Source organism: Aulonocara stuartgranti (genome assembly GCF_965226115.1).
Source record: "Aulonocara stuartgranti genome assembly, chromosome: 17".
Taxonomy (NCBI): domain Eukaryota; kingdom Metazoa; phylum Chordata; class Actinopteri; order Cichliformes; family Cichlidae; genus Aulonocara; species Aulonocara stuartgranti.
The window spans coordinates 15,892,378-15,911,951 of NC_138953.1; the positions used below are offsets into that span (position 1 = coordinate 15,892,378).

The following is a 19,574-nucleotide window of genomic DNA, read 5'->3' on the forward strand; positions in this document are numbered from 1 at the left end:
TGGCAAACAGCGAAACGGTGCATTACCGCCGCCAGCTGGTATGGCGTGTGGACAAAAATGACACACACAAAGAAAAAACGACACTCAATTTCATCCATCCATTCGCTTCCGCTTGTCCTTTTCAGGGTCGCGGGGGGTGCTAGCAACACTGTTGAGGATTTATTCAAAACTGAAAAGACACTGAACCAGAGCTAACGCAGCATCCTGCAGCGACATGCCATCCCATCCGGTTTGCGTTTAGTTGGACCATTATTTATTTTTCAACAGGACAATGACCCCAAACACACCTCCACGCTGTGTAAGGGCTATTAGACCAAGAATTAAAGTGATGGAGTGCTGCGCCAGATGGCCTGACCTCCTCAGTCACCTGACCTAAACCCAATCGAGATGTTTTGGGATGAGATGGCAGAGTGAAGGGAAAGGGGCCAACAAGTGCTCAGCATCTCTGTGAACTCCTCCAAGACTGTTGGAAAAAAATTTCAGGTGACTACCTCATGAAGCTCATCCAGACAATTCCAAGAGTGTGTAAAGCAGTAATCAAAGCAAAGGGTAGCTATTTTGAAGAATCTAAATATAACAAATATAAAATATAAAACATGTTTTGAGTTATTTCACACTTTTTGTTTACTACATAATTCGATACGTATTCATTCACGGTTTTAATACCTTCAGTGAGAATCTACAATGTAAAGACTCACACATTTACTATTATGTCTATGTTATAGCACATAGAGTGAAGCGTCTGTCTCAAAATATTAACTAAACGTTTCTAACTTTTGTTGAAAATGTGATTTATGTAATGCTGACCAGGTTATTTCAAGTATGCGGCTTGTTTTGTGACACTGTTGACCTAATGTGATTAAATTATAAATATGTCGGGTTAAACAGCTGAGAGCACCTTGAGCACAGCATAGAAAAAGTTGTGCATTGAAGATGATTCTGAACCATGAAGTGTTCATCAGAACAAGCACTTCTAATTGTACTTTGGTCCTCATTGTCTTTGAAAAGCTAGAGCTGACAAAACAAACCCAGTAAACACATTTTTATCTGTAGGTTTGGTATAGTAATCTGTCTTAATTACATTTTTATTTTTATGTTTTATTTATTCATTATATGGGGGGAAGTCCTGTCAGCCTTGTGCTCAGAGGACTGCAGTCACCCATCTGTCCTGTTCTATTAAACACCTTCTTTAGATCTGTTCAGTTTTATTCATATGGCACTACTTAACAGTCAACAAATCTTGTCTTAAGTCACTTTATACTGTAAAGTGTTCATTTAGGACAAAGTATACTGCAAATCTACACAATTGTCCGTTTTGCCATTTAGTGAACTTCCGTAAAAAAACAAAACAAAAAAACCCAGAAAATGTTCAGGCATGAATTTACCAGGACATTTGAAGAGCAAATGAAGAGCAAAGCAGAAAGTTACAGAAAGTTCATGCCTGGTGTCCTGACGCAACCCCGAAGGGCTGGAGTAATCAGCAGGGGGCAGCATGACGCCAGTGTTGGATCCTCAAGACACGAAAAAGAAAACCGGAAACTACGCATTTTTCGCGCGAAATCTCGTTGCTGTCCTGTATTGTATTTTCAGTAGATTAAATCAGAGAATCGGGCAGATCGGCTTCGCGGTGGGGAGAAGGTTACTTTGTTTTTTGTTGTTGTGATTTTGTCCTCTGTGTGAGCTGAAAGACACGAAACAGGATGAAATATTTCACTCGAATGAAAATCAGACGAGTATATGAGTGGAGTGGAAGGGCACGAAGCTTCAACAGGAGGCTAAAAACCCACGACTATGAGTGAGTAATTATTTTTCCACCTTAAAAAATGGCTTTTTATGCTCCGTCTTTTCAGTGTGATGGTTAAAAATGTTTCTGTTGGAATAATTAAGGGAGATAAGAGTCCTGCGGATGAATTAAGTAGAATGACAAACTATCAAGCAACAACTATGTGATAATCATTTAAGGCAGTGGTGGGCCGCGTGATTGTGCTCTTTTGTTGTCCCTAGCCCTCGATCCCTGTGGCTGGGGGCAACAATTGTCTGTTTATTTTAAAGAAGGGAAAGTCTAGCGCTCCTTGATCTTATTCTTCACTTTATGTTGTCGGCCTTTGCCTTTGATGTGGTTACAAAAATGTCAAAGTTACCAAAGTCGACACTCATACAAAGTTAACATATAATTTACTGCCATAGTTTGTTTTATTGACTTGTTGCTAGCAGTTTGTCCACAGCATTGAACTCTCCCAGGTACAAAGATGGTAACTGTGTTGTGGACATCACAGCTCTAATCTGGGCTCATGGGTGGAGTCAGTTTTAATGCAGTCTACCATGTTACTGTTTGCCTGGAGGGGGGCACAGTTTTAGTGATGGGTTGATGACGCCTCGTGGAATGTGTGCCACATTGGCTTTACGGTACTGTGTGTTTTTTACTGTTTGTGGACTTTAAATCCACACCGGTGTCGTGACCAGATGGAAGTACTCTACCCTTCTTTCCATAGAAATCTAGAAGAACTGTTAAAGTGTATTTTCAGAAGTTTGTTAGTTATGTTTTGGTGCTTTGAAATGACCCTCCAAAAGTTGATTCTGTTCATCTGGACGTAGCGTTTTGTTGGAGAAACGTTTCGTCACTCATCCAAGTGACTTCTTCCGTCTCAGCTGACTGCAGGTTTCCCCAATCTTATAAACAGTACATTTGCATAATGACTGAAACCAGCCCATTGAAGGAACAATGGATTGGGAGGTCAGTTCCTTAATCATAATTATGCAAATTCTCATTACCATTGATCAACAACCACTGACCAAAACCCACTGGTCAAAGACCACTGATCAATGGCCATGAGTACCATTCACAGAGAGTTGGGGAATGGCTGCGATCACAGCATTGTAAGATGGTGAAAGATGTAACCTTAGGCCCCCTCCTCGATTCAGAGATGGTCTTTCCCTTTTCACGTAAATGGCCTCCTTGACTCCCTGCTCACACCAGTGTTCCTCCCTGTCCAGGATGTGTACATCCTCATCATTGAAAGAGTGTCCACTGGCCTGTAGGTGTAAATAGACTGCAGAGTCCTGGCCTGACGAGGTAGCTCTTCTGTGTTGTGCCATCCACTTCGCCAGAGGTTGTTTGGTTTCCCTGATGTATAAATCCTGGCAATCCTCCTGGCACTTAACAGCGTACACTATGTTACTCTGTGTCGGGGACCCGATCCTTGGGGTGGACCAATTTTTGGCGCAATCTTTATAAGATTGGGGAAACCTGCAGTCAGCTGAGACGGAAGAAGTCACTTGGATGAGTGACGAAACGTTTCTCCAACAAAACGCTACGTCCAGATGAACAGAATCAACTTTTGGAGATTTACTTTCCTGGATGACTGAGAATGCATCAAGACGTTTGAACTGACCCGTTTTGAAATTTTAACCCTAAACCAGAAATCAAATATCTGCTAGATGACAAAGGCGTTTTGACACCATTGATCAATCTGGCTGTATTTTGAGATTCCAGTTCTTGCTCCCATAATCGGTAGTTTTTGATTGTTTCTTTTCTCCCGTTTGTTTCAGCTCTTTTGCGATCAGTGTGGAGGGTCTCTCAAAAATCATCATCAACACAGGCCAACACATCCTCATAGAGGGGTATGATGAAGACAACCCATATGTGGCCAAAGTTACCAGGCTGTATGGTGATGGTGAGTCGTATTCACACAAGCTTGGAGCTGGCTCAGCTAACCAAGGACCTGACGTGTACTTTTCTCAACTGATGACAAATAACTTAGGCTCTGATTTGGGACTTAACTCAAGACAGATTTGGTTCTGACCCTCAAGCTGACATGGACGTGTCTCAAGTTTGACAAACAGCTTTTTAAAATTAATTAATTGTTTTTATGAATTGACATCGACTTTGGCAACTTGAGTCCTGAGCTGGACTTGCCTTAAACGATGATACATTATTTTAGACTTGAATAACCCAAGGAGCAATCAGGGCTCGCAAAATCACTAGCCCGACGTCCCGGAGCTAGCGATATCTCCGGTCGGACGACCAAAATCTATCTCAGCCCCGCCCGTCGGGCTATATGATAGCGGGGCTGAGATATTTGTACATTTCTTCAGTTAATTTGTATGAGTGAAACCTATTTTCCTCGGTTTACTTTGCTGCTGTCACATGGCTGTGTATTTGTTGAATACTTTATTGATAATGATTAGGTAAGGAAAATATGTTTCTGCTATTTTGTAAAATTGTTATTAATAAAAAGCTCTGTAAATTGTTTAAGTACTGTTTTATAGTTTTATGTGTTTTTAAATGTCTTTGTGCCTGAATGTGATCTTGCTGATTATGTAGCCCGCCCGTCGGGCTACATGCTACATGATAACCCGACGGGCGGGGCTGAGATAGATTTTGGTCGTCCGACCGGAGATATCGCTAGCTCCGGGACGTCGGGCTAGCAATTTTGCGAGCCCTGAGCAATCAAGTCCAACACAATCAATCATTGAATGTCTCTTGGCTATCTTAAGTCTGAGATCATATTAGTGGACACTTGAAATGGTCTTGTTTCAAATAGTAATGGATTTAGAATAATTTAGAACGCGACTTGACTTTCTTGGACTTCAGTTGGACTAAAACAACTCGAGACTAATCTCAAATGGCCTAACTTGATATTTACTCTGTTCCACTTTGAGACACTGACTTTCTTTGTCTTGTGCCTGTCTCTTCCAGAGAATGGGCAACAGATGAAGGCAGTAGTTCAGTGGTTCATGCGTGTGTCTGAATTGCCTGTCAACAAACTGAAATTGCTTGGCAGAGAGCCTCATCCGCAGGAGATCTTCTACTATGAATGTCGTAATTGTGATAATGAGGTCAACGTCGAGTCCATCCTCAGGCCTGTGAAGGTGAGCTTCATTTAAATCACAAATGCTTTAAAGTCAAATGCGAAAATGTTTAATTTCCTTCCTTTATCTCCAAGGTGAAGCACCTCGACAGCAATGACCCGTTCCCTGACTCCTCTGACAAAGATACCCTGTACGTGAAGTTGTCCTGGGACTCCAAGGTCTTCGGGGTGGTGAACTCGACCGTGATGGAGTCTCCCGCTGAGCCAGCACCTGCTTCTTCACCTCCTTCCTGTCTTAAACCCTCCCTCCCGATATCACCTTCTTGCTCCCAGTCTGCAGCCACCCCCAGAGGACCCTCTCGGCGTGTCCTACCCACACCGGACCACGCCATAATGCAGAAGGCGTCATTAGGGGAAGTTGGCTGCAGCAGTGTAGGTACACCTGCCAATGTCGAGGCTGAGTCACTTCACTCGGCCACTAAACTGTCAGCGTCAAAATGCCTCAGTGCCAAGAGGAGGAATGCCACGGCCAGGACGCCTGGTGTCCGAAAGAGACTGGAGCTTAGCAGTGAGTGTTCGCACAAGGATTTTAAAATGCAACCACTTTGTCGTACCAGAGAACAACAGGGCTTTTTATATATCTCTAATACCAAAAGTCGTGAAGTTTGATTAAAACCAGAATGCAAGAATTTGCAAGTCTGCATAAATCCATTTGTTATTCACAATCGAGCATAGAATACCTGAGAAAATGTACGATTTTAAGAACAAAAAAAGTCAAATTAAGAAGAAAGGTTATTTCTGGATGGCACCAGCACCTGGACCATATTTGTCACTGTGTAGCATACCACCTCCTTCTTCTTTTCTTCTTTTCTTTTTCCAGAAAGGAATTTTCTCGCTTCTTATCTTATATAGGATTCTAGCTCCTCAGCAGAACTGGATCATTGTCATATTTATAGTTTCATGATCCAGTAAATGTTTTCAATTGGCCAATGGCCTGGACCAGGCCAGTTCAGCCCCTGGACCCTTCTACAAAACCAATATGTGTTTGACAGGAGCAAGTTTCTCTAAACCCCTTGGATGCCTTTCAGCTTTTTCAGTGCCTTTCCAGGTGTGCAAGTCAGTTCCATAAATACTAATGTACCTCCATATTATCAGAGATTTAGACTCACTGATGGCCCCTCTTCCTTTTTGTCCCGACGATGCAGCATTCTTGTCTCCCAAATTTCTAGTTTCAATTTATTTGACCAAGCAACAGTTTTCAACTTTGTCTCAGTCCATTTTAAATCACCTACGACCCAAAGAAGACGAAGTGTTTCTGGATCATGTTCACGAAGAAGCTTTCTAGAAGCTTCCTAGCCCACGCAATGATTTCCATGACAGATCTGAGTCTTGTGAAGTTTGAAAGCCCACAGATTACAGGAATCCAAGACTGATTTTCGGCCGTGTCCTTGATGATAAGATATTCAAAGTCTTGGCTTTTATGTTGAGAAACGTTTTTCTGAATTTCTTCCACAATTTGTAGACGTATTTGCAGATTTAGTGACAATGCCCATCTTTACGTCTCTGAGCTTTTTAATCCAATCCTGCTGCAGTCGATGTTCATTTTAGATGTATTTAAAAGCACTTTTTTAGCCCTTTGATTTGTTCAATTGTGAATAAAATATGGGTTAGAGATTTGCAATTCATTGCATTTTCTTATTTATTGACATTGTAAACAGAATCCCAAGTTTTGGGGCCAATACCTTACAATATGAAGCGCCTTGAAGCGGCTGTTGTGATTTGGCACTATATAAATAAAACTGCATTAAGTGAATAAAACTCTGTTGTCCATCTTTGTCCTGTCAGGTCCAGACAAGTCAGTGACAGGTGAAGAAGTCCTGAGTCAGCTGCTAAATGAAGAGTTGGAATCAAAGGTGACACTGACTCGCAGGCTTCCTCCCTCTGCCGCTCATCCTCTGCCCGTCACCCACAGCCTCACACCCCTGAGGAAGGCCCACAGACCCACCGGTGCTCGGTGTGGTGTCCCCTCATCTGTCTTCCTCAACAAACTCTCTGATTCGGATAGCCCTCTGTCACCAGCCAAGGATGACTCCACAAGGTCAGCGCCGTCTCGCACACAACACACTGAAAGCCAGTCATTTAATTATGTAAATTCAACCGTCACACAGTTTACAATATGCAGTAGAAACTCTAAGTTAGGTTTAGGGATTTTCAAGTTAAGATTGAAAAATTAAGAGATTTTCATTGACACTCACAGCTTCCTACTTTCAGCTTAAGGTCCGTTTAGATTTTGCTTGTTTTAAACTTTTCAAACGCAAAGATAAACCGGCTGAAACAAGAAAGCTTCTATATTTAGTTTTTTTAAATGACTTAAACTCGATGTAAACATACACACTTGTAGTGGAAGGGGTTGTTGTAGCTCAGGAGGTGGAGCCTGATTTTTATACAGGTCAAAACAGGTACAACAGTTCAAAGGAATGTGAGCATAATTAGGTTATTGGTTTAAAACCTGAGATAACTGGTATAAAACCAAGCACACTGGTGCCACTTTCAGTCCTTGGGAGGTGATGAAATGGTGACTGGTTCAACAAAGATCTTGGTTAGGACACAGAGGATAAGCGATGCCACTCCAAGGAGAGTATACAGTGGTGTGAAAAAGCGTTTGCCCCCTTACTGATAGGGATGGGTACTGGTGTCCGGTGCCATGATGGCACCGGTTCTGACATAAACGGTAGTAACCAGACCGAAAAGCAGCGCACATTTCGGTGCTTTATTTCGGTGCTTTTTTTCCCTGAGCTGTGATACACTTCTAGCCAATCATTTTATGTTTCCGAGGATAGTAGGCGGGGCCAGGTACGTACGTTCTGTTAGAGCAGAGCTACAGATTAAAAATGTCCAAGGCGAAGCGGTCAAAAGTCTGGCTGTACTTCACAGCAAAATATGCAAACTCAGCAGCCTGCAACAAGTGCTTTAAGCTGATACTGTGATACTGTCAAAGGAGGTAACACCAAGAATCCGATGAAACACCTGGCGACACATAGCGTTTTTTTTAAAAGCCGAGAAATGCGCCGTATTTGACGGCAGCAGCAGCCGTTCTTCTCTGCGTGAGTAGCTTAATGTTGTTCGTGTGTAATTTACGTTGAGTAGGCTAACCACGTTATTATATTAATGCATGTAAGGTGAACTAGCAAACATCATCATAGCTACATGCTGCTGTCTTCTTGTTTGATGGCAGATACTCCCTTCATCCTGGCCAAAAAGGCTAAAATGACCAAAGAAAAAGAGGGAAACAGTTAAACATGAGAGGTTTAGGACAAAGTTTGTGTTTTTTCCATTGTTTAAGCACTGCTTCCAGCTAAGAGTGATGCCATATATGCCCCATAGCTGCAGAAAAGGCTAACATTGTTATCTTTTTACAAAAAACCAGCTGAACATGAGAGGTTTTTGGACCAATTTTGTGTTCTCCATTCTTTAAGCACCGGTTCGAGCACCGTTTGAGCACCGGCACCGTTTCAAAAGTACCGATTTGGCACCGGTATCAGATAAAACCTAAACGATACCCATCCCTACTTACTGATATCCTCTTTTTTATGTTTGTCACACTTTAGTATTTGTTGTTGTTTGATGCTCTGAAACATTTGACAAAGACAACAAACATGCACTTACTAAATAAAGGTGTTTATTATTAAAAGGGGGGGATCCAAACCTACATAGCCCTGTGTGGGGAAAAGTGACCCCCTCCCCTTCTTATGGTGACTCTACCATAAGAAAGAGACTAGGCAAGAAATGGCCGGCATGGCAAGAATATCCTAAAAGTTGGTGCGAAATATTGTGTGGATGAAGAGACAAAAGTTGAACTTTTTGGAAGGTGTGTTGCACATTACATCTCATGATAGTAACAGCATTTCAGAAAAGGAAGATCATACTAACAGCTGGATGTGATGGTGGTAGTGTGATGGTCTGGGGCAGGTCAGGACCTGGAAGACTTGCTGTGGTAAATGAACCATGAATGCTGCTGTCTGCCAAAACATCCTGAAGGAGAAAGTCCAGCCATCTGTTTGTGACCTCAAGCTGAAGCACACCTCAGGTCTGCAGCAGGACAATGATCCAAAGTCCACCTTTGAATGGCATGACCTTAAAAGGGTGTTTCATGCTGGAAAACCCTCCAATGTGGCTGAATTATAACAATTTTGCAAAGATGAGTGGGTCAGAATCCTCCACAGTGCTTCACTACCAGTTATCACAAATGCTTAATTGCAGTTGTTGCTGCTAAGGGGGGCCCAACCAGTTATTAGCCATGTAGGTTTGGATAGCTATATTAAAGTGATTAGCCTTTCAGTGTCTAGAGAGATTTTCAAATGTTGTAACAAGTCCTGTGTGTTTTCAAACAGAGCTACAACTGTGTCACAAAAGAAAGAGCTGAAAACCATTAAAGAGCCAGTCCTCAGTGTTCTGTGAGTACACTCATCCATACATTTACCCTTCATAATCTTTCACTCTGCACACAGACAGCACCGCGTGATGCTAACGTGACCTGTTTATCCTTGTTGTTTCAACATGTTTGGTTTGCTACAGTTTGTATCCAGTTCTACTTTCCTCTGAGAAGTATCAACCAGGTTCACCTGACTAACATTCATATTCACATACAAGTCACACACACTGTGCATTTGATATATGCGTTGAATTTAAGATGTGGTTTTCCTTGTGTAGACTAAACCAAAAACTACAGGCTGTTCCTCTTATACCCATCCATGTGTTGTGTGTGTAGAGCGGAGGTGGAGAATGAAAAGTCTCCAATGGTCACTGAAACACCGAGGAGCTCTAAGAGGAAGTCGGCCATGGTGGTGTCATCACGCATCAAGAAACAGCTGTGAGTGCAAAAGTGGATCCATGGGATCTCTCTTATTTTTACATACAGTGGTGTGAAAGAGTGCATGCATGTGCCTGTTTGTATGTGCAGTTATGCAAAACGACCCTGCAGGCAGTCTTGAAACTTGGATCGTGGCTCAAGAGTTGGCAGTTCGTCTTGTAATCGGAAGGTTGCCGGTTCGAGCCCCGGCTCGGACAGTCTCGGTCGTTGTGTCCTTGGGCAAGACACTTCACCTACCGCCTACTGGTGGTGGCCAGAGGGGCCGATGGCGCGATATGGCAGCCTCGCTTCTGTCAGTCTGCCCCAGGGCAGCTGTGGCTACAACTGTAGCTGCCTCCACCAGTGTATGAATGTGAGAGTGAATGAATAGTGGCATTGTAAAGTGCTTTGAGGGTCTCGAAAAGCACTATATAAATGCAATCCATTATTATTATTATTATTATTATTATTATTATTATTATTATTGTCCTCTGCCAGAGGCCTAAGAGCTTGAGATCCTGTGCAGTACCTTTGCTATTCCTAGGATCACGCTCTTCTGGACAAAGATCTTGGATGTCATTCCTGGAATCTGCTGGAGCCACTTGGCTGGTTTGGGGGAAGCTTCACTGTCCCAAGTGCACCACTTACCACGGGGACCATAGTTGCTTTCTTCCATATCTTCTTTAGCTCCCCTGTTAGCTCTAGGTATTTCTCCAGCTTCTCCTGTTCCTTCTTTCTGATGTTGCTTGGCACAGTTGGATCTATCACCACAGCCTTCTTCCTCTACTTATTCAGCACTAGTATGATCGGTTGGTTAGCCATCACCAGTTTGTCCATCTGTGTCTACAAGACCCACAGGATCTTAGCTCGGTCATTCTCAGCCACCCTAGGGGCATATATTCCAGGCCACACTCGGCACGGCACAGATGTTCCTGTACGCTATGCCGGCGACTTGTTATGGCGTTCCATGTATGCCTTGCCTGCTAGCATCTTGCACCCTGCTGTTATGTGCTGGATTGTCTCTGGGGCATCTTTACACAGCCTGCACCTGGGGTCTTGCCTGGTGTGATAGACCCCAGCCTCTATGGATCTTGTGCTCAGAGCTTGTTCTTGTGCTGCCATGATTAGTGCCTCTGTGCTGTCTTTCAGTCCAGCTTTGTCCAGCCACTGGTAGGATTTCTGGATGTCAGCCACCTCCTCTATTTGCCAGTGGTACATACCGTGCAGGGGCCTGTCCTTTCTCAAGTTTCTGCTGCCTGAGGTATTCATAATGCACACATCATCTTCTTGATGATCACGGATGTTTGTTTCATCCTGGTTGTTGGTTCTGACACCCACTAGTACTCACCCTCGTTCCTTTCACTTAGCACACATTCTCAGGATGCTGGAGTTTGGGTGAAACCCTCCATGGATGACAAGGAGCTTTCTTGTCTTGTTGTCAGTGGCTTCTGTCTCCTTCTTTTGCCAGCTTATTATCTCAGCAGGATATCTTGTGACTGGCAGGGCATAGATGTTAATTGCCCGGATCTTGTTCTTGGTTGCAGCTTTCCTAGCGGCCCTTTCGTGCTTCCCATTTGCCTGTGGTATTCCAAGGTACTTTTAGCTGTCTGCAATGTTGCCTTCTGGTAGTTCTGACTGCCTCCCCTATCCTTGTTACCATGTGACTACACTCCAGTGTTGTTGGTGTAGTATCCACTGGTGTGGATCGGTTAACTGATGTGTCATTCACTCTTGGCATACAGCTCGGTGTCATCCATGTGGCGGAGGTGCTGACGATTGCTCCATTTCGTAGTCGGTATCCTTAGCTAGTCTTGATTCGGCTGAGGCGGTTCAGGTCTTTGCGAAACGGCAGCAATGACAGAGCATCTCACTGGTAAATCCCACACTTAATGGCAACTTGTGCAACTGGCTTATAGTTTGCCATTGACTTTCTGATGGCGAATTTGTTTGTGTCCGTGTGTGTGCAGCGTGATGGTTAGCACTGTTTCTCCTCACATGCAAGGCCTTGAATAGTCAGGCCCCATCTTATCTTAATGACCTTAAAGTACCATATCAGCCCATTAGAGCACTTCTCTCTTGGACTTCAGGCTTACTTGGGGTTCCTAGGATATTTAAAGGTAGAAGAGCATTAGGCTGTATAAATAAGGATGATCTGATATCGTCGTGTGGGTGTTGTTCCTGGAACAACATTGCAAGTGACCAATCACATTGTTGTGGCGTTATTCTTCGGCGCGCCAAGCCATTCGTGCATTTATGAAATTCCAATGTTCCAAGGACAATATCAATTCTGCTTAGCGTTTATTAAAGGGTCAGGGTCAGGATCCGTTGATCGGCGGACAGAGGCGGTTTCTCGCAGTACAGTTTTTTGTTTTACGGCGGTTTTTCCCGAAGTCGCAAAAGTATGACGTCACAACGTTCTGATTGGTCACTTGCTATGTTGATCTGGGAACAACACCAACACGACGATATCAGATCATGCGTATAAATAAACCTGAATTGAATGGAAAGTTGAACGTTCTGAGTTTGACTCAACCAACTAGTCGAGGCCTTTCTGTGTGGAGTTTGCATGTTCTCTCCAGGTACACCGGCTTCCTCTGAAGTTAATTACATCTAAATTATGCATAAGTGTGAATGTGAAAGTGAAGGATTGTCTTTGTGCATCAGGCTGCCGACCTGTGCAGGGTGTACCCCACCTCTTGTCCAGTGATTGCTACATCATAAAGTCACGCATGAATATGTGGAGCAAAATTAAGTATAATTAGTGAGCGTTGTTTGAAACCACACAGTGTGCATAATTTATTTATAAGGGCCAGTAAGCTTCCAGGCCTTAAAACATTTCAAGCAATAAGAAATACCTGGATTAAAGGTGTGAGGGCACCATTACTGCTGCTTGAAGCTTGAATTAACACGATTTGTTTCAAATGATCATTTTATCGTTCACACCCTTTCTGTTGTTTTATTTTTTTAACTTGTGTCAGTCTTATGTAGTCTGTGTTTTGGCTTCGTAGCACCACCAGAATCAAACATTAACAAAGTGAAAAAGGACTCGTAAATCTTAAGGGTGTCTGTTATGTGTTCCATCAGGAATCTTCTGGAAAACGATCAGGACCTAAACTCATCCGGAGAGGAAGAGGATGAGTTTGTTCCATCTAAGAATGACTTGCTGAGCAGCAGCGAAGAGGAGGGTCAAGATGAGGATGGGCCGAATATTGATGATCAAGTGTCAGCGAAGAAGTTCCGATATGTTGCAACGGGTTCTGGCAATTCTCGTTCAAAAAGGAAATCTTACTCCTCAGCGAGAACACAACGAAGAACTCCCGCAAAGAAGGTGATGAAGACCAGACGCACACTGATATTCAGACATGAGATCACCACTTTCTCACCGTCTCGCTCCTATTTCTACAGATCTCGCCGGGAACGCCCAAAACCCCCCGTCACGCCACGCCCAGCATCCCCATCAGGTCCCTGCAGACCCAACAGCCGGCTAACATCCTGGAGGAAGCCAGAGCCAGGTGAGCTCACGGTAGACACAAGTGAAAGGACTCAGAAAACTAAACTTTCTTTGTTGCGGTGCAGACACATCGGATGGTGAGCATGACGCTTCATGCGTATCCATGTTGTATGATAAAGATACAGCCGTGGACCTTTTTTCTTTTCTTCTTTTCTTTGAACCGCAACCACAGTGCAGCAACAATGCATGCACCCGTCAGGTGGACTTTGAGTGTCCTTGAAAGTCAAACAGGAACAACTGTGTTATTGTGTCTGCAGCTGACCTTTTAGTCGCATATGTGTGAAAGAGGGCTGTAGTAAAGCACGTTGCAGTCACGAAGTAGAAGATGGAGAGTTGGTGCAGTAAACGTTTCCTTGCGGATCGACTGAAATTGAAACTGTTGTATTATAATGAGTTCTTCCTCTTTTATCAGGCTGCATGTGTCATCGGTGCCAGAGTCTCTGCCCTGCAGGGAGCAGGAGTTTCAGGACATCTACAGCTTTGTGGAAAGCAAGATCATTGACAACACAGGAGGGTGAGAGAAAGCTTTTAGCAGTCTTACTGGAGTCGCATCTGCACACTTCAGGGTCTACGTGTCTCGAGGCTGTTGTTTTTTTTTTGTTTGTTTGTTTTGTCTTTTTTTTGAAAAACTGTGGGATTTTGTTTTATTACAGGTGCATGTACATCTCCGGTGTGCCAGGAACTGGAAAGACAGCGACAGTTCATGAGGTGATTCGCTGTCTGCAGCACGCAGCTGACATGGACGAAATCCCTTCATTCCACTTCATCGAGATCAATGGGATGAAAATGACAGACCCACACCAGGCCTACGTCCAAATCCTACAGGTGGGAATGAAGCTTTTTCACAGCCGCTGCAGGCTTTAGTCAAGTAATAATCATTTTGCTTTATCACTTCACCAACTTACTCTTCAGAGCTTGTGTGTGTGTGTGTGTGTGTGTGTGTGTGTACACAGTGCTATCTATCCCTATGTGCTTTTATCCAACATTCACAGACTTGTGATTAATGCATGGGGGCAGCTCGGGGTTCATTGTGCTGGCCAATGACACATGGGCTATCTGCTGACCTGCCGTAGTAACGTCTCATTTATTTATCTCATCCCTGCAGAAACTGACTGGTCAGAAAGCCACACCTGACCACGCAGCAGTTCTGCTGGAAAAGAGATTCAGCAACCTAGCGCCCAGGAAGGAGACTATTGTGATGCTCGTGGATGAAGTAAGAACAATTTTTTTTTTTTTTTTTCTTTTAAAGAGGAAATTTTTTCCGCTTATCCTTATCATAGTCATGGGGGCCCGGAGCTTATCCCAGCTACAATAGAGCAAAAGGCAGGGGACACCCTCAGTATATCAACAGTGTGCCACAGTGCTAACACAGAGATAGATAACTATGTGCACGTACATTGACAAATATGGGCAATTTAGAGTCACCAATTAACCCAACCCTAGTAACCGCATGTCTGTGGACTGTGGAGGAAGCCGGAGTACCCGGAGAGAACCCACAGAGACACATGAGGAACATGCAAACTCCACACAGAAAGTCGACTCAGGACCTTCTCCCTGTGAGGTGCTAACAGTGCTAACCACCATGCCACCGTGCGGCGTGAGAACAAGTTCAGCATTCTTAAATTATATTCTGTGAGCAAAGCCCCTGACTTCACATTCCCTTGTTCACCATTTATCACAAGGTAACTGGTATTCTGCCTAATAGTCCAAGAAATGTAGGTTGCTCTCAGGAGCTATGAATTTCATACTGTGATACGATGCCATCTGCACATCAAGTACAGTCGTGAAGTTTCCTTGATATTAAATATTCCACAATCAGCTGTTTGTGGTGTTATGACAACTCAGGCACAAAGTGGAAAGCCACATAAAATCACTAAGTAGGGTCAGCGAAGGCTGAGTTGCGTGGTGTCCAGAGGTCAGCAACGCTCTGTAGAGTCAGTCGCTATAGACCTCTAAACTCAGATTAGCTCGAGAACTGTGTGTAGACAGCTTTCCATTGAAACCCATGCAGCTGCATACAATCGTTAAATCATGAAGCACACTGCAAAGCAATGAACGCAGAGGTGTAAAGCATGTCAGCACTGGACTGTAGAGCAGAGAAGACGTGTTTCCTGGAGGAACAAATCATGCATGTTTGTAGTTCCAGAGAAAGGAACTCTTAATGCTTCAGCAGAACGAGACATTTTGATCGATTTCATGCTCCCAACTACGTTGGAACAGTTTGGGGGTGGCTCCTTCCTGCACACCACTGCACAAAGCAAGATCTATAAAGACCTGCATGAGCAGGTTTGGTGCGGTAGAACTGGACTGGCCTACACAGAGTCTCCACTCAGCTATATAGAACATCTTTGGGATAAAACAGACCCGAGTCTATAAACCGGACTTTGTCGTCCAACCACAATGTCTGACCCATATTTGGAAATATAGTCTATTTAGTTTTAACAAGTTCATGTCTGGTTGGGATATGTTCATCACAGAGGCCGATATTACTCTAATTAGTAATATAAATCATACTGGATAACCGTTTGTTCTGTCTCTGTGTTAGCCCTGTGTTAGGTTGGTGACCTATCCAGGGTGTTCCCCGCCTCTCACCCTATGATAGCTGGGATAGGCTTCAGCCCCCTCCCACCCGTAACCCTTTCCCCTGTAAGGATGAGCGGGAAGAGGATGGATGGATAATTTTTGCTAAACATGTTGCAGAACCCCAGGTTTCTCAGGAAATGGTGCCTGCTCACACCATGTATAGAGCCTGTGTGCTTGTCTGTCACTTTTAACTAAGAATTGTGATAGCAGAATAACCATCCTGTACTATATTTTTTGTTTCGGCCCGCTTTAGTTAGACCTGCTGTGGACGAGGAAGCAGAACGTGATGTACAACCTGTTCGATTGGCCCACACGGCGTCATGCTCGCCTGGTGGTGCTGACCATCGCCAACACAATGGATCTGCCCGAGAGAATCATGATCAACAGAGTGGCCAGTAGACTGGTGAGACTGATTAAACACTGCTATTCTTTACATTCCCTGACAGCAATACTATGAATGATGGTTTAAAGGTCACTGCTGTGTGGTAAAAAGATTTGAGCATGAAGCCAAAGCCGCAATTTACCGGCTGATTTATGTTCCTGCCCTCACATGGACACAAGCTGAAGCTGTGACAAAGTAGTAGCAACAGAAATGCACTTGTGTAATTCTCATTCAAGACTGTGTTAAACAATTTGACATCACTTTACTTCCTGTCTTTTCGAGATCATTTCTTCTCCTACTTATTTTGCTTTTCAGCCCTTTGAATATCTGAATATTAATACAACAACTAAATATCTCATTCAGATGACTTGTAAGAAAAAAACATAAACTAAAAGCCACTGATCATTTGCATTGCTGCTTCCAGGGTTTGACCAGGATGTCATTCCAGCCGTACAGCTTCAAGCAGTTGCAGGAGATCATCATGTCCAGGCTGAACAAGTTGAAGGCCTTTGAGGAGGACGCTCTGCAGTTGGTGTCCAGGAAGGTTGGCAACCAGATTGTCTTTAATGCAGTCTCACCCGCTCTGTTGTGTACTCACCTGCCCACCGTCAAGTCACGTCCGTGTCCCTCATATCTGGCAGGTGGCCGCTCTGTCCGGTGATGCTCGCCGATGTTTGGACATCTGTCGGCGGGCAACGGAGATCTGTGAGCACTCAGCTGCTGACCCTTCCTCCACAGGATTGGTGGGAATGAGTCACGTGATGGAAGCACTGAATGAGATGTTTTCCTCTGCCTACATCACTGCCATCAGGTGAGACCAAACCTTTGGTCACTTTAGTAATGCACGCTGTAGAGATGTACATTGGCAGCTGTGAGGAGAAGTGACTGATGTGGTTTGTTTTTTTTCAGGTGTGCGTCAACACAGGAGCAGCTCTTCCTCAGAGCTGCTATTGCAGAGTTTAGGCGGCTGGGATTGGAAGAGGCGACTTTCCAACAGGTGAGAAATATAAAACAACTAAAGTTACTAAAACAAAACCAACAAGCCTCTATAGACTGTATATGAAACGAATCCATAAGTTGATTTACTTTTTTAAAGGCTTCAATAAATACACATTTAAAGAATAAAACACAGACCTTAAATCTAACATGAATACAGATATTCATTCATAATCTAGAAATCATGTTTGGCTGGATGTTCTGTGAGGAATTAGATGAGCTCAGAAACACAGGCCTACATTTTTCTTTAGATTACAGTCTGTACTGTCTATCTCTGTGCAGTCTATCACAGTACATCACACATGTACAAAACTCATCTGTTATGATGATAAATCACTGGGCTTTCAGCTTACCCAGCTCCAGTCGTCGTTAACTGGAGGTGAATGAGAGAGATCTCTGCAGTGTCCTAAAGAATGAAATGCGTGTCGATTTCAGTGACAATGGCAGTGATGCTTGCATAATATCCAGAGGATGTTGCATTGGAATAACTTCCTTCATCATCCAGGAACTTCCTGAATATTCTCTCTAAATAAGCCTTGGTACTGCCTCATTTTAGAGTCTGACAATGGGTCCAATGATTTCATCCCAAATCCTAGTGGCCCTCAGGGCTGTTGCCTATCCTGTAGCGGTCTGTGCATCCCTTCATGCCTGTGTTTTACCAGACCATCACTGGTCCACCTCAGCATGACCCATCAGTCATGCTGAACGATGTAACAGGCAGCATAATTTTCTGTACAGATTCTCCAGTCTTTTTATGTTTGTCACATGTGTTTAGAATGAGCCTGCTGTATTCTGTAAAAAGCATCAATGTACCTGCCAGTTCTGGTTCTCTATGGCAAAGGCCAGTCTTGCTCCATGGCAGTGAGCATAGGGACCACTAGAGGGTGTCATGCAACCAGTAGTACGCTGGTCAGAAAAGATGAGGAGGGAAAAATTTCAGTTTCCGCTTCCTGCAAAACCATCCCTGTGTTGGGGTTTCTCATTGTTACCCTTCTAGTGCACTTGTTAATTTAATTTAAACCTGCTGAAATGAATTAATCCTCTCAGCTACTTAACTAACCTGATATCCTCTTAATTAGGGTTATATTAGCACAGAAATCGTTAAAAGTAGGACCTTTTTTAAAATGGGGATTTAAAACTTGTAATAGGCAGCTTTAGCTCTCTTTGCCTGTTTGCCAATTCCATGAATGTTTCAACTTATAAACCTTTTTTCCCTCAAACAAAATGTGTGATGATTGACAGATAACACAACAAACATCAATAGTTAACTCGGTTACTACAATAATTGCAGCCCAAATTTTCTACAGTTATAAGCTTAAAAGGCTACACATAAAGATAACAATTGTAGCTGATTGTGTCATTTTAACACAGTCCACTTTCACATTGCACTGTGGAATTGGAGTGCTGTGTCTCAACTTGAAATGCAACATCAGGCCCCCTTGTGTTTTGTATGCCAGGTGTTCGTGCAGCACCAAGCTCTCTGTCGGATTGAAGGTCTTCGGCCCATCGGTGTCTCGGAGGGTCTGGCTGTTTGTCAGCGTCTGGGAGCCTGCAGGCTGCTGCTGCTGGAACCGAGTCACCTGGGAGTCCTGCAGCACATCCGACTCAACGTCAGCCAGGATGACATCTTTTATGCCTTGAAAGCTGACTGAAGGGGGGAGTCTTTCACACAAACTGAACAATGACAGAAAAGTGAACCCTCGTCCACGGATTTTAGTTATGAGCTTAAATCTTTGTCCCCAATTTTACTGGAAGATTTTCTTCTGTCTCTGGATTTTATTTTTTATGTTTGTCTTAAATGTACAATAAAATTCTACTAATCCCTCAGTTGCTTTCTTGGAGTAATATTAAAACCTCTTTGATTATAGTTTCTTTAGAGTTTTAGCTGCACTTTAGGGATCAGGAACACTCAAGCTGTAAAGAAACTTAAAGACGCTTCTCTGCTAGCAGAGTTTGATGAGAGTTTAATATGGAAAACGCATCACCATCATGACTGTGGACCATGTTGCAGATTCACTGAAGCACAACTCTTTTCTCTATGAACCAAGGAATACTTTTTTTGGTAATCATTATGTAGCATATCCACATTTTGTACATTACACAAGTTGTTCATTAACACAAACCCATGTTTGTTTAATGGCAATAATCTGCAGCTACAAACAAATGAATTTAAGTGTTGTGCTTCTGCTGTAGGTTTTGTGACCTACATGTTTATTTTTTGTTTTTGACCTATGTGGTATATGTGATTTAAGATATTATGTGGTTTTCGAGAAGAAATAAATCTCATTTGACGAAGGATATTTGGCATGCAGACCGCAATAGTCAGGGATCAAGTCATCAACCTTCCAGTTAGTAGATGAACTGCTCTACCCTGAACCAGCAGTATGTACAGACACCATAAAGTGTTTGTACATACTGCCTGATTTCTTCCTGTTAAAGGGG

General features: G+C 43.4%; 1 protein-coding gene across 1 annotated transcript; it reads left to right on the plus strand.

The window, feature by feature from the left end:
* The first annotated feature begins 1,502 nt into the window (after positions 1 to 1,502).
* Positions 1,503 to 18,959, plus strand: orc1 (origin recognition complex, subunit 1). The gene is made up of 17 exons (XM_082509679.1): positions 1,503 to 1,795; positions 3,550 to 3,674; positions 4,700 to 4,872; positions 4,947 to 5,379; positions 6,657 to 6,909; positions 9,203 to 9,265; positions 9,580 to 9,681; positions 12,745 to 12,988; positions 13,066 to 13,172; positions 13,584 to 13,685; positions 13,825 to 13,996; positions 14,277 to 14,384; positions 16,008 to 16,157; positions 16,561 to 16,680; positions 16,778 to 16,947; positions 17,046 to 17,133; positions 18,590 to 18,959. Exons 1-17 carry the CDS (start codon positions 1,701 to 1,703, stop codon positions 18,782 to 18,784), a joined length of 2,700 nt encoding a protein of 899 aa, XP_082365805.1. The 5' UTR covers positions 1,503 to 1,700; the 3' UTR covers positions 18,785 to 18,959.
* The last annotated feature ends 615 nt before the right edge of the window (positions 18,960 to 19,574 follow it).

Coding starts and splice junctions, on each gene's coding strand:
- orc1 (XM_082509679.1), top strand. CDS start 1,701: ATGAAATATTTCACTCGAATGAAAATCAGACGAGTATATGAGTGGAGT. Junction 4,873..4,946: donor CCATCCTCAGGCCTGTGAAG/GTGAGCTTCATT, acceptor TTTATCTCCAAG/GTGAAGCACCTCGACAGCAA. Junction 5,380..6,656: donor AAAGAGACTGGAGCTTAGCA/GTGAGTGTTCGC, acceptor TTGTCCTGTCAG/GTCCAGACAAGTCAGTGACA.